This window comes from Tasmannia lanceolata, unplaced genomic scaffold, assembly GCF_043159265.1.
Source record: "Tasmannia lanceolata isolate RefF3 unplaced genomic scaffold, GAP_Taslan_0.1 ptg000005l, whole genome shotgun sequence".
NCBI lineage: Eukaryota > Viridiplantae > Streptophyta > Magnoliopsida > Canellales > Winteraceae > Tasmannia > Tasmannia lanceolata.
In genome coordinates, this window is record NW_027518682.1 from 19,700,143 (window position 1) to 19,714,154 (window position 14,012).

Genomic DNA, 14,012 nt, shown 5'->3' on the forward strand with positions numbered 1-14,012 from the left:
AGATGGGGAGTTTTCTCATATGAGATGTTGTGCGCATATATTAAATTTGATTGTCAAAGACAGGATAAGTGAAGTCATCGATTCGATTTCTCGAATTCGTGGGGCTGTGAGGTACATTAGGAGTTCTCCATCAAGAGCACAAAGATTTAAGTTTTGTCTGGAGAAAGAGAGAATTACATGTAAGGGTTTACTTTGCCTAGATGTTCCAACTAGATGGAACTCTACTTATCTTATGTTGGAAATTGCATTGAAATTTTGAAAAGCTTTTGAATGGTTTGGAGAGGAAGATGTACTTTTTATGGCAGAGTTGAAAGATGGGTGCCCTAATGATGATGATTGGGATAATGCTCGAGTATTGACTCAATTTTTGAAATCTTTCTATGAGGCTACTCTACGGTTATCCGGATCTTTATATGTTACCTCTAACTCGTATTTTCATGAAGTTTTCAAGATTGAACGTCTTTTGGATGAGTCGTCAAAAAATAGAGATGTTTATTTGAGCATTATGGCGTTGAAAATGAAGGAAAATTTTGACAAGTATTGGGGGAACATCGATAAAATTAATATGATGTTATTACTTGCCGTGGTGTTGGATCCTCGCTTTAAGTTGAAGTATATTAAATTTTGTTACTCTAAACTCTATGCTTCGAAAAAGGTTAGTGCACTCACTAATAGAGTATATGGAGTATTTCATCGTCTTTTTGTGCATTACCAATCTCTTTCCACATCGCCTCCCAATAAAGTTCAAAACTTAGATGAGATGGAGGTTGACAAGCAAAACCTAGACGCTTGTAAGCAAACTATAGATCTTGTTGATTCAGACTTTGTTGCATTTTTAGAAGAAGAGGAGAGCGTGGATACTAAGTCTGAGGTGGATAAGTACTTAGAAGAAGGATGTGAAAAGCAAGACCCAAAATTTGAAATATTGGGTTGGTGGAAAGTAAATAGTTCTAGATACAAAATTCTTTCCAAAATAGCAAGAGATGTTCTAGCTATTCCCGTCTCTGCTGTTGCCTCAGAGTCTGCTTTTAGCACCGGTGGTTGTATTCTTGATCAGTTTCGTAGTTCTCTATCCCCTAAATTAGTAGAGTGCTTGATTTGTGGACAAGATTGGTTACGGGCTTCGCCACTCCCTATTGAAGTAGAAGAAAAGCTAGATGAACTTGAAGAATTTGAATCAGGTAACATTTTATTTGTTTTTTTATTTTTGTCTTAATTCTTTTGTTATAATTAATTATTGTAACTTGTATGCCCACATTAATTGTTGTATACTTTTGCAGTTGTTACTTCTCTTGATTGACCTTGAAAGTCCAACTGTCACTTCACTCATGTTGAAGAGGATGATGCAAAGAAACGTGAACTTGGACATTGGAATGGAGGATTTGAATCATTTGATGGCATTCCTTTTTATTTACTTTTCCTTTCTATTTGGATGTTTTATGGGTTGGGATGCTTGGATGTTATGTTATGTTACATCCTTTTGTGGTTTGAACTATTATTTGAAGTTTTGAACTCTATAGCTTGGGACTGGCCCAAGGGCCAAAGGCTATGCTTTTGCTATAAGTTAACTCTGTCCCAAATATGTGCCTGATTATTTCCCTTAAAGATAGGTTCTTGTGGAACTTGACTTTTATATGCAGGTTGAGGAATTGGTTTAATGTGATTTTTGCTTTGGATATTTCATAGTGAAGTTCCATACTTTTGCAGTTGTTACTTCTCTTAATATGTTATATGCTTTTTTCCTTGCATGATGTAGTGTTGCCCATCACTCAGAAAAAAAATGGGACATGATGCTAATTTCTTTTTTGGGGTAGTGTGTGTCAAGAACACTAGGATTAGGGATGTGAAGGTAGTGGTGAGATCCAAAACTGAATACTGCTAAGTTGTGGATTTGATCTCAAATGATGCTCATTCTTTTCCTTCTGATTTGTTGAGGGTTGAATTGTTAAATGTATCTTGTCTACTGCAAGCTGATGGCTGTATGATGCATATTTCTGGGTTTATGCATGTATTTGGTGCTGTATTTAATCAGATAATTTGCTGTATGCCCATGTGGTTTTTTTTTTTTTTTTTGGGGCGTGAACGGAAAAGAGCTTTTATTATCTTTCTCAAAGTTGATTGGTGACTAAATTCCCATTCCTTTTATACACAGCTAAAAGTCGCAGATAGAACTGCTGTTATTACAAGTTTACAACAAATGCAGAAACAGTGGTAGTAAGGCCCTCAGGTCTTCAGGAGTTTATCAACTCTGAAATTGGTAAGCAAATATAGTACTTCAACAAATGACAATTCCTTGATAGATAAAACTTGGGGAATGTCTAGGCAGTTTCGCAGGAACCCATTTCACGAAGAGAGAAGAACCACATCATAACTGAACTTTGTTTCATTCATTTAATTAGTATGAGGTGGTACTGCTCTCCTGAAAAAGAGGAGCTGCAAAATTGCTTTTGCAAAAGTACCTAGACAACTTAATATATTTTCTTGGGTAGCTGATTTGAATAGTGTACATACATTCTTTCCTTTTCATGCTTGGTTGGTTTTGTTATTTTTTGCATCTTAAGAAGCCTATCATACTTTGGTTTTCATTTTGTTATTTTCACTTCCAAAGAAATATCCATACCTAGATTAGCTAATTACACCATTTTCTCTGAATATTTGTGCAGCTATTCAGCTAAGTATGTAAGAGGTCGATGTTTTGTAAGGCCATCTGGTACAGAGGATGTTGTACGTATATACGCAGAGGCATCCACACAGGAAGCTGCTGATATCCTGGCTCAATCTGTAGCACAACACATAGATCACTTCCTAGGGTCACCCCCAAAATGACAGAAGTTGGTTTTTCCTAGTGAAAACTTCCCAGCAGAGTTAGAGAGTAACTGAAGTTTATCATTTTTTTTTTACAAACCTTGTTCCAGTAGAAAATTGTATCCCTTTTACGAGATAAAAATCCCTCCCCCTTTCTCCTCACCCTCCCGCAACCTTTTTTGTAGGCATGACCATGTGTTAATTAATAATGGGGCGAACTCACCTTGCTTTATACTTTTTAATTGTCCGCTGGTAGTTTTTTAGGAATTGTATTAAACAACATAAGACAAGGTGAGTTTGCCCCATTGTCAAAATACGGTCTAGCTAATCAAAACGCCATAATGCTCCACCTGTTTGGTTTTTAGAGCTCTGCTTTCATCTCCAGGCATCCTTTCTTTTCTGCTTGTAATAGAGAAAATAGGATTTTGCTATGGTTTAGTCAAGTAGGTAGGCACTTTTCATTAAATAGAACCCCTTGTTACTCCAGGAAAGTGATGATTGTCATACTTCATTACTTCATGTATGGATGACAGAAAAATGGTTACAATATTTTGATACTTACTAGAGAGATAAATTACAAAGGTAGTTTACAGTAAGATTGCTGAATGGAGTGTTCTTGAAAGAATATTGAGCTGGGCATCGTTCAAAAAATAAATAAAAAAATTGAGATGGGTTGTCACTTGGTGAAGGGCCATTGCTGAAGGTGGGTAAACCTATAACCGAACCGATTATATATGGTTCTGGTTCGGTTCGGTTCCATACATATATGGTTCGGTTCTGGTTCTAATTTCAGGGAACCGAATATATATGGTTCGGTTCTGGGTTTAGCCCAAAACCGAACCGAACCGAACCATGTCCACCCCTACTGTTGATTACTTGCCCCACTACTCTACAAGCATCCTATTTCTTTGTTTTACCTGTGTCCCATGGAGTAGTGAAGTGACTTTTAAGTACGTCATCGAGTGGACTTCAAAAATTTTGTTTGGTTGCCCACGAAAAAAGGATATGAGTATGAATGAAAAACAAAAAAAATGGTGCATTTGGCTGCATATAAATTATAAAGTACCGGTGGACAATTGTTTGAAAAGATTGGTGAAATTGTCAGTGTGTGGTAAGATTGAGGCGTCACAACAAGTGATACCAATCTTGGAAATGGGGAAGAAGAAAAACCCCACTAATCAAAACAGGACCCAACAGAAAAAAAAAACATAAGAAAGATCAGAAAAATAAAAACCCGTTCCATCAAGAGTGAAAGGAGAGGTAATTGGGGGGCTATATAGCGTGGCTAGTGGTTGATGAGACGAAAGGTAATTAGGGGGTTTTGACTTAAAACTGATTATTTGACTCAAACTTAATTCTTGCTTTTAAATTATGGTCCGGACATATTTTTGTAAGCAGTAGGATGGAAGTACTGCCCTTGATATTTGATCCCCAACAACACCTTAAAAATTGTGCTATTGTTGGATCAAGTATCAAGGGCCGAGTATATTAAATGAATAAGACAAAATCTACCAAAAAAATGAATTATATGCAGATGAATTAGGGCTGGCAATTTCACCTGGGAAAGCGGGGATCCGCCCCGCCCCGCCCCGCTTGGGGAGGGGATTCCCTTATTTGAGAGGGGAAGGGGAAGGGGATTTAAAAAATTCCCCGGTGCGAGGAAGAGGCGGAGAAGGGGATGGAGTTGGCCCCGCCCTGCCCTCATTAATGCCATTTTTTTCTTGTATTTTTTTCAGTGTTTTTTTTTTTTGGGGGGAAACTACTAGAAACCCCTTGGATCGAAACATATCCACAAGATTCCCCCAAAATTTTCATAATTTCCATTAGTACAGTTCCGTCCCTGAAATAGCTTTTTATGTTTTCTTTTATCCATAATCCATTGGGCATTGTCCCTCATTATATTAGTATATTACCCTTAGAAATCCCTAAAATCTCTCCATCGAACCATCACTGTAAGGCAACATTAAATCCTTTGAAAATCTCCCTCCCCCAAATAAAGGCACCATCTCTCTGATGAGTGATGAAATTTTATATGGTGTGCACTCGTATAGTCCATTATTTTTCAAAAAGTAATGTATGGGCTACGCCATAGGATGATCCAAACCGTCCATTTGTTGGGCCACAACGTAAATAGATTGCGGCCCAAAAATCATTTCCATAGGATGATTGCAACCCTCCGATCTATAGAAGGTACCATAATATGCAATTCCTCTATAGATAAGAGGGTTGGGATTATCCTATGGAAATGATTTTTGGGCCACAACCTATTTACATTGTGGCCCATCAAATGGACAGTTTGGATCATCCTACAATGTGCCCATCAAGTGGAAGGTCTGGATCATCCTATGCCTATGGTAGTATGGTGTGCCCATCAAATGGACGGTTTGGATCTTCCTATGGTGTGGCAGGTACAGTACTTTTTGGCAAGTGGGATTGGGAATTAGAGATCTGCTAGGGACTATCGATCAATTAAATGAATCTAAGAGCAACCACCTTTGTTCCCAGGTTAATAAAATGAAAAAGACAAAATCTTAGCCTGTGAGGGTTGTGTGGCTACTCTCACATGCAACAGCCAAGCCGCAACATGCCTGAAGTGATTGTCCTTAGCAAATCTTTAGTTTTAAACCTAACATTTAACAAAGTAAAGTGATTGTCCCCGAAGGATGCGGGGCGGGGAAGGGGAGGAGATGGGGATTAGATATTCCCGTGAGGAGGGGAGGGGGATTCCCCATGATCCCCACAGTTGGGAGGGGAAAGGGAGGGGGGAAATTCCCCGAAGAGGGGAAGGAGTAGGGGACCCCAACATCCGGCCCCGCCCCGCCCCGTTGCCAGGCCTAAGAGGAATCAATTGTAACAATTCACTGTTGAGACGGACACTCTCCCGACTGTAACTTAGCCTTCAAATTAATCTTACATGGCACTAAAAAAGTGTTAAGATTTGGTTTAAAATGCTATTCCAAATTTCGAGTAAAACAAACATTCTGTTGTTAATTTTTTTTTGAAATGGCTCTGTTGTTAATTAAATGCGAGCAAAATGTAAATCTATCAAAATTACGACATTAAAACCACATCTTGTCCTTAATTAAATGCGAGCAAGCTGTTAATCTCCCAAAATCAGCATATCAGTTCTTATTAATATGCCCCCAAAAACGTAAATCTGCACCAAAAAAAAAAAAGATCACATTCAAGACCACATTCCCCCTTTCCATTCTACCTTTTTAACTTGCGCTGATTCATTTCCTATTCCACCCATTAAATTGCTTCATTCATTTTCTATTCGTTTAAAAAAGAAAGACTTAAATTTAAACTGACGAAAAAACATGGAATGCTCTCGGCTATATCATTCTCTTGATTTATAGATTTTTGGTATAGTTTTATTGCCACATAGTATTATCCATGGAAGAGGTGAGAATCACAAAACCTAGTCAAATGGCAAGATAATTTGTGTGCCGCTCATCCATATTGCAAGCATGGCAAGATAATTGGTGTGTGGCTTTACATTCAGTGAAAAATCAAGTATCTCATCACAATTTGTCAAAAATGAGCTCAATGTCCATGAGGCAAAATTGCATCTGTGTGAACATGAATATTATAAATATCAAAACATTCTTCTCCTGCAGAGGGCCTAACTGAACCATTCCATGCTTTCTTCGTTGCCAATGTTTTGAAGATGAAAATGTTACATTGATTTTTATATATGTTTTCTAAAATTTTACTATTTACGTTAATATAAATTAAAATACTTCGATAACTTTAATTATTTTTCTTTATTTTTTATTTTTTTTCCTACCGTTCGCTTCCGTATATTTGATTTCTCTTGAAGGATAAATGTGTTTGGAAATTACAATTTGAGAATTGAGATGTTGGAGGAAACTGAGGTAAAGTACTTAAACTTTTTTATACTTAAATTTTTATCTAGTAAATAAATAAATGAAGGTGGTTCTTTGGTTTCAAACTAACTCAACTTGCGTCTGTTTAGCAATAATGAAAGCAGACAAAGGAATTCATCTTGTTCATGTCAGTTTGAGAAATACATACAAATCATCTTAGATCTTCATGACGCCAAACTCCCACGGTAATTTGTCTCTTAGATTTTTTATCTTATTTTTTGCCAAATTGATTGTGATTACGTATATTGATTGATTCTACTTACTTTAATTGAACATTGCCGAAGGAATAAGGTCTCAATCTTTATTTAATGGAAACTCTGCAACAAGGCAAGCACCTCTACCAACATCTCCTCCTTCTTGCTATTTAAGTAGATTAGAATAATTATTATGGTTCTCTTTAGCAATCTATTTAAACCCCTTTAAGAGTTATCTACTTTTCAAATTTTCCCACGTGTTGGATTTTGAGCCCAAAAAAGATTATGGGAGAGTTTTCTAGTGTTGGAGTTTTGGATTTTGAACCAAAAAAAGATTGATTATTGGAGAGTTTTATAGTGTTGGATGTCTTCTTTTCCAATTAATTCTTATTGGTTTGTTTTTTAAATTCAAAAGCTAGCTATTTCGGTATCTATTTAGGTATTATGTGAAACATAAAAGAGAAATATACCACAAATGACCATAGGTAGGCCTGTAAATGGACTTTCGAAAATCCGATTACCGTCCATTACCCGAATCTGTTTCAAGCGGATATTATCCGAATCCGTTTATGAGATATCCGGCTCTTAGCGGATACGAATATGGTAAATGGTACATCCGATCCGTTTAACATCCGAATCCGAGAAATACATCCATTTATCCCGAATATCCGGATCCGGATCCGTATATCCGAATCCGTATCCGCATCCGTATCCGAATATCCTGAATATCCGTATCCGTATATGTAGACAACCCATTTTGACTGGAACCTAAATATCAAATTCGAATAAAATTCCGAAGTTGAATTGAAACCTCGAAATTGAAATTCTAGAAGTAAACCCAAATGAGGAGAAAACCTGAATTTGTACCAGTTTATTGCGCATGTTAGTATGTGCAAATCATCCGAGAAGTTGTTAGTAACTCCAGGAAGGTCCTTGCAAAATCTTGTAAGAATTAGACGAAATTTGACAAATAAGACGAACCAAGTGAGTGAGGATATTATTTTCCCAATAAAAAGAGGGGTGAGTTATCCATCTTGGAGTTATCCAAAGGATGAAAAGGGCATAACACACTATCTCTAATAGCACATAGGGGAGTGGTTTATCCTAAATGGAGGTTGTCCAGGATAAAAAAGGGGTCGAATATATCATTTCTATTTTTTTTCTCGCCCAAGCCACCCTTTGGTTGTGAAAAAGTAGTCTCAACTCTCAACTCTCAACTCTCAAATACACTAGCAGGGGCTGTCCAAGTAAGAAGAAAGGGTGGGCAAATATAATGCCCTTTATATGCCACCGATTAGGGTGCTCAAAGAGGGGGGTTCTCATTTTTTTTGGGGAAGAAAGAACAGAAACAGGCGAGAAATGAGAGCAAAGGGAGAGAGGGTATGAAGAGATTTGGGTCTTCTTCTCAGATCAGCTCGAGCTCCGGCCCCACCATCATCTCCACCTTCTTTTCCACCATCATTTTCCCCTAATTTCCTTCCTTGCTAAACCCTTTTCTTCCTTACATCATCATATCCCCATTATCTTCCTTGTTGTGAGCTTTAAACCCAAACCCATCTCAGCCTCCATTTCCTCTCCTAGCCATTGCCACCATCACTCCAATCAAATCCGGCAAAGACCCCATTTCTTCGGTATCTCCATCATCTTCCACCTTCGTCAAGATCAAGACCCTCGTCGGATTCCATCTCCGATTGCTTAATCTCCATTACTACTACCATCAAACCCTACTTCTACTCCTCTTTGAAAACCACATCTATTCCTGCTACCATTTCCTCCACCATCAGCCCTCTCCATTCTTATCTTCTACCTTCATCTCCACCATCAGACCTTAGATCTAGGGCATTTTGGGTCGAATCTACTTACTATCAACCTAGATCCGAAAGTTGTTGGAGTGGAGCTTGGTCATCTTCTTCGTTGATCTCATCAACACCAAGATCTGTTCTCCAATCGGCTCCCTTTTGTTAATTTCAAGTATTCAGGTTATACTCTTAACTCTTTCTGTGTTGGTGAAATGTTTGAGCAATAAGTATTCGGATACGAATTCGGACATTCGGATATGATTTATTCGAATTTGGATATGAATTCAAACATTCAGATATGAATTCGTATTCGGATTTGAATCCGGATAAACGGATACGGATAATATCCGATTTCGAATAATATCCGTTGGATGCGAATTCGGTAACAAATAATAATTATCCGTCAAATTCGGATACCGATACGGATACTTAATATTGTAAACGAATTCGAATTCGGATATAGCAATATCCGATTCGAATTCGATCCGTTTACACCCCTAACCATAGGCTTATTTCTCTAGATCACAATCTTTTTTTATGACATAGGGTGTCCCTACCCCATTTAGGGTAGGACTATTGCCTAAGGATGCACGCAATCATCACATGCATCAAGATTGCGTGCATCCAGTAAGCCCTGGGTCGAACAAGCCTCAGTAGGGAGCATACCCACACCACTTGTCAGTTGCCAACCCCGTACTTGTTATCTAGATCACAATCTATCACTATGTGAGAGAAACAAATTAATTAATTAACAAAAGGTAAAAAAAACTCGAGATTCACTAGGCAATTTAGCAGAAAGCCATTTTGCGGGCGGCTTTTGCATGTAAGAACAGCCACATGGTATGAATTAAATGAATAAGACAAAATCTGCCAACAGGTCAACCAATGTGATTGTTCTCACTTGCAAAAGCCCTCACTGCGAAATTGCCTACCAAGAATCCTATATTTTTTCTCCCTTCGATTCTGCCCGGGTGTCAATTGTGACCCTTCCTTTCTATTAACGGATTGCGAAATTTTAAAAAATATATATAATTAACAAGATCTAATAAAACTTTCATTCCGATACTTCTTGTCTTCTTCCCTTTGCCTCCGCCTCGATATAAACTGTTACCAATTCCCTTCATTTTTTAAACCAGCCAATAAGATGCCCATTCCGGACTGCCTGATTTTGACGATCCAAACACACCCTTTAAAGACTATAAAATCTAAAAGCAATTCTTTTATCATTGGAATGAATAATTCCTTTTTGGTTCACTAGGGCCATTCCATACGTTGGTGTGATAATTGAGACCGTTCATCTTATAAACCCCCACCACATTATCGTACGCATATGGCCATGTTGAACATGAAATACTAATTTCCAAAAAGGTCATTTTTGGCTTTTTTTTCAAAAATTTTTTTTGCTGTTTACATTAAGGGAGATGATATTTTCACCTCCGGCATTACGTGCACACACCACTTATAACCTGATTTGACTTGAAAAGTGGGCAACTTTGTGTCAAATCACATTATAAGGGGGGTGTGCAAGTACTGCAGGGGGGTGAAAATATCATCACCCTTACAATTACATTAATTGTAGTACAAAAAATCAACAAATTTTGGGATTCGATCTGACATTACTAAACTTTCCGCCATGAACCTTTCCAGCTACCACGATCTTTCCAACTGTAGACTCCGTAACTCTCCGAGGCAACTCACTTCCAAAATCCAATCTTTCCAATTGTGGACTCCGTAAGTCTCCGAGGACTTTTCTCTTGATTTAATTGAGAGCAAAGTCAAAAGGTAAAAACTGATATGCAATTGGAAAAATATCCGGCCTACCAGGACAGTCATGTGAACAGTGAATGACAACCAAATAAAGGGAGATGATATTTTCCACGACAACAAAACTTGGCTGTGCAACGTTGCGCAGGAACCTCGCGCAACTCACTAAAATCAAGGGAAATAGGGGGTATGGAAATATTAAACAAGGGGTGTAGAAATATCAGACCATGGAATTGATATTGCCACACTCCCTGTTTCCATGTATTTTAGTGCGTTGCACAGGAGGTTCCTTGTGTAGCCAAGATTTTTTTCTTTTCCCGGCCTACCAGGACTGTCGTGTGAACAGTAAATGACAACCAAATAAAAGGGAGATGATATTTTCACCCCCATGCATTATGCATGTGTTCCCCTTATAAGGTGATTTGACGTGAACAGTCTACAACTGTAACGCTTTTTGACATGCGCTCCCCTTATAAGGTGATTTTTTTAGTAACAGAGATTGCACGGGATTTTTTTTAACCAAATCACACACACAACACGAAAAATTTGTAAAAACAGAGTATAAATACAAATACACAACATACATGATTTTTTTTTAACAATGGCTTATTGCTATTTCTATTCCGTATCTTCACCTTCTGAAGAAGAGATGGAAGTAGTTTGTGAAAAAATTCATGAGGTGGAGGAAAGCAAAAAGGGTCGAACAACTTCGTTGTTAGACCTTTCTATAGATGTTCTAATGTTGATTGGGTCAAATCTCTCTCCACTGATCTTTTTCGACTATCTTCTGTCTCTAGGCTAAATCTGACCCGTTGGCCATTCCTCATCTCGCTCTACTCAAGAAGAAAATACTTCGTCTTCACCTTCTACGACCCATTCACAAGGTATGTTGACGTATGCAAAAGATACAACAAACTTGGAATACAGTAATGTGCATTGTTCCAAAAAGGGGTGGTTACTAATGTCTCGAAACCCCACCTTCTTCTTCTTTAATCCCTTCACAGAGGAAATAATCAAACTACCACTTATGATTCATTTTCATCCCCTTCGCGGCATCTCCTTTTCATCTTCTCCCACTTCATCAGACTGCAAAGTTTTTGCCATTGCCATCCTAAGTCCTTTCATTGTTGCCATCTACACATGTTCTCGTCAGTATAACACTTGGACTTGCAATATCTTTAATAATCATCAATGGTTTTATATGTATGATTGTAATCCGATTTTCTATGATTGGTTTTTCTATATTTTAGGAATTAATGGAAGTTTGGGGATTTTTGATCCCATGAAGAATGCTTGGTCAGTTCTTACCATGGCTACTCCAGAGAAAGATGTTCCGAAAAGCTCTTGGGAAAACTTAGAAAACATGACTGAACAGAATTTCTTGGTCGAGTGCGGTGAAAAACTCGCGCATGTGTCTGCTGGTGATATGGGAGGATCAATTCATATTTTCTGCTTCAATAGGCATAAGATGGTTTGGGAAGAAATCCACAGTTTGGAAGATCGAACGTTGTTCCTCAGTCGTCACACATCTATTTCAACAACCATGCCAGTGCGAGGAATGTAAAATCATATTGTTTTCCCTCGATATTGCCATGAAGATCGATGTGTCCTTTACTCTGTCAAGGAAAGTAAGTTCTATCAGAATAAGGATTTCTCCAGTTCTCTAGAGTACGTTTATAGCACTTGGCTTGAACCCCAGATCTAAATTATCTTCACTGGAGGATTCATAATTCTTTCTTGTGTTTTATGTTTTGTTATATCGATTTAACATTCATTGATGTTGTTGCTAGACTATCCATTTGTTATTTCACTCTTTTATTGATATATAATATCTTGATTTCCTATGCTGGTTGAGTGTTAAAAGTATTGAATATTCTGCTGGATCGATCTTGGACTTTGGGATGAGTGACATTTTGAGACAGTTGAAGGGGTGATCTTACTTCCTCAACTTCTTCTTTTTTCCCTTAATGGCATATGTATGGTTATACAGGAGTCTCTCTTTAGTCAAAGACGTACAATATGCTGCTCATTGAACCAGATCCGGGACGGGCGTGAGGGGACGGGCCCCCGCGCGAGTCTCTCTAGATCGTCCACGTGAAGGAGAGCCCCACCAAGGAACTCTCGAAAGAGTGCCCCTCACAGCATGAGCGGCGATGTAAAGTGAGATACCTCTCGATTCGGGGACTAGCCCGGATTCGAGGCGTACCTTAAACAAAGAAGAGTCGCCATCCAAGGAAGTGGGCCCTGGATCCCATGCTGTGCTCTGTTGCAACGGATAACCAGAGATATAAAATAGGGTTCGTGCCTGATGACGAATGGGGAAGGGATTAGGCGCCCCCAATTCGCCCAAGTGCTAGCACCTGGTCTCTTATGCCATTTATTATTAATTTTGAAGAGTTTTGGGCGAAAATCATGCGAAATGAGAACGAATATCTCCGAGATAACGTCTAGCTAATCATGCATGTCTCGGAGATGAATAAGAAGCACACACAAAAGAAATGAAAGATATGTCGCCTAAGAATAGCTAGGTTATGAGTGCCATGCCTAATTGGTGTCTAAGTTCTGGTGGACAAGCACATGCATGTTACAGCTAAAGGTATAGGATCTGTACATAAAAATAAGAAAACACAGCAAAACACACAACACAACACGACTCGACACACGACCCGACACGACAAACCCTAGACTCTAATGCAATACTTGACTCGGACCAGGATGGCCATCCATCCTAGCTGCACTACGTATCCCGGCCTCGGGAAGAATCAGAGCCAACGTAGTTCGGTGTCCTATGCTAAACTACAATGCCTAAACCTCTAAGACCGCTATCCTAGACTCGATCAACTAGACTCGACTAGTTTTTAAAGCTTTTTGTGCGATTGCTTAAATTCAAGTGGATTGTGATTTTTACGACTCTCTATATGTACTAACTAATGCAAGTTGATTAGCCTTAAGCTAATGCAGGTGGGCCCTACATCCTATGTGTATCTAGGCTGTGCATTCTAAGGAAAACCATGGGTTGACTATATGCTTCCTAGTCTAGCCATCGGTTCGACTAAATGTCTAACCGATCGACTTGAGGCCTCCTAACTCTAGGGACACTCACACGACAGGACACACCATATCAATACAAATCAGGACCGACTCCTAACTCTAAAACACCCTAAATATCTAGGACAGACTCCTAACTCTAGGGGAAGATCTTTTTGAAAAGGTTTTGAAGAAGTTTTGTATTTTTGGAAATTTTGAAATGCTTATTTTTAAAGGTTTGGCTGGACCTGGGATGTGGACCCCAAGCTGCACTACGTACCCTGTTGAAAGGGATCAAGCCAACGTAGTTCGGACTGAATTCCTAACTACTCTGCAAATGACTCAAGATTTTTGAGATTTTTGATTTTTAAAATGTTTTTGGATTTTGAATTGTTTTTGAGATGTTTTTGAATTTGCAAGTGTTTTTGGAATGTTTTTGTTGTTTTCAAGTGTTTTTGGAATGTTTTTGTTGTTTTCAAGTATTTTTGAAATGTTTTTGTTGTTTTTTTGACACCAGAGAATAAAATCCTATC

At 38.4% G+C, this 14,012-nt stretch overlaps 1 protein-coding gene and 1 long non-coding RNA gene across 2 annotated transcripts; both read left to right on the top strand.

Annotated features, from left to right (window-relative positions):
* The first annotated feature begins 298 nt into the window (after window positions 1-298).
* Window positions 299-1,300, top strand: LOC143876411 (zinc finger BED domain-containing protein RICESLEEPER 1-like). The gene is made up of 2 exons (XM_077378107.1): window positions 299-1,181; window positions 1,281-1,300. Exons 1-2 carry the CDS (start codon window positions 299-301, stop codon window positions 1,298-1,300), a joined length of 903 nt encoding a protein of 300 aa, XP_077234222.1.
* An 888-nt stretch (window positions 1,301-2,188) lies between these two features.
* On the top strand, window positions 2,189-3,037 carry LOC143876807 (uncharacterized). Its single transcript, XR_013250477.1, has 2 exons — window positions 2,189-2,257; window positions 2,672-3,037. It is a non-coding gene; the product is annotated as an uncharacterized LOC143876807 (long non-coding RNA).
* The last annotated feature ends 10,975 nt before the right edge of the window (window positions 3,038-14,012 follow it).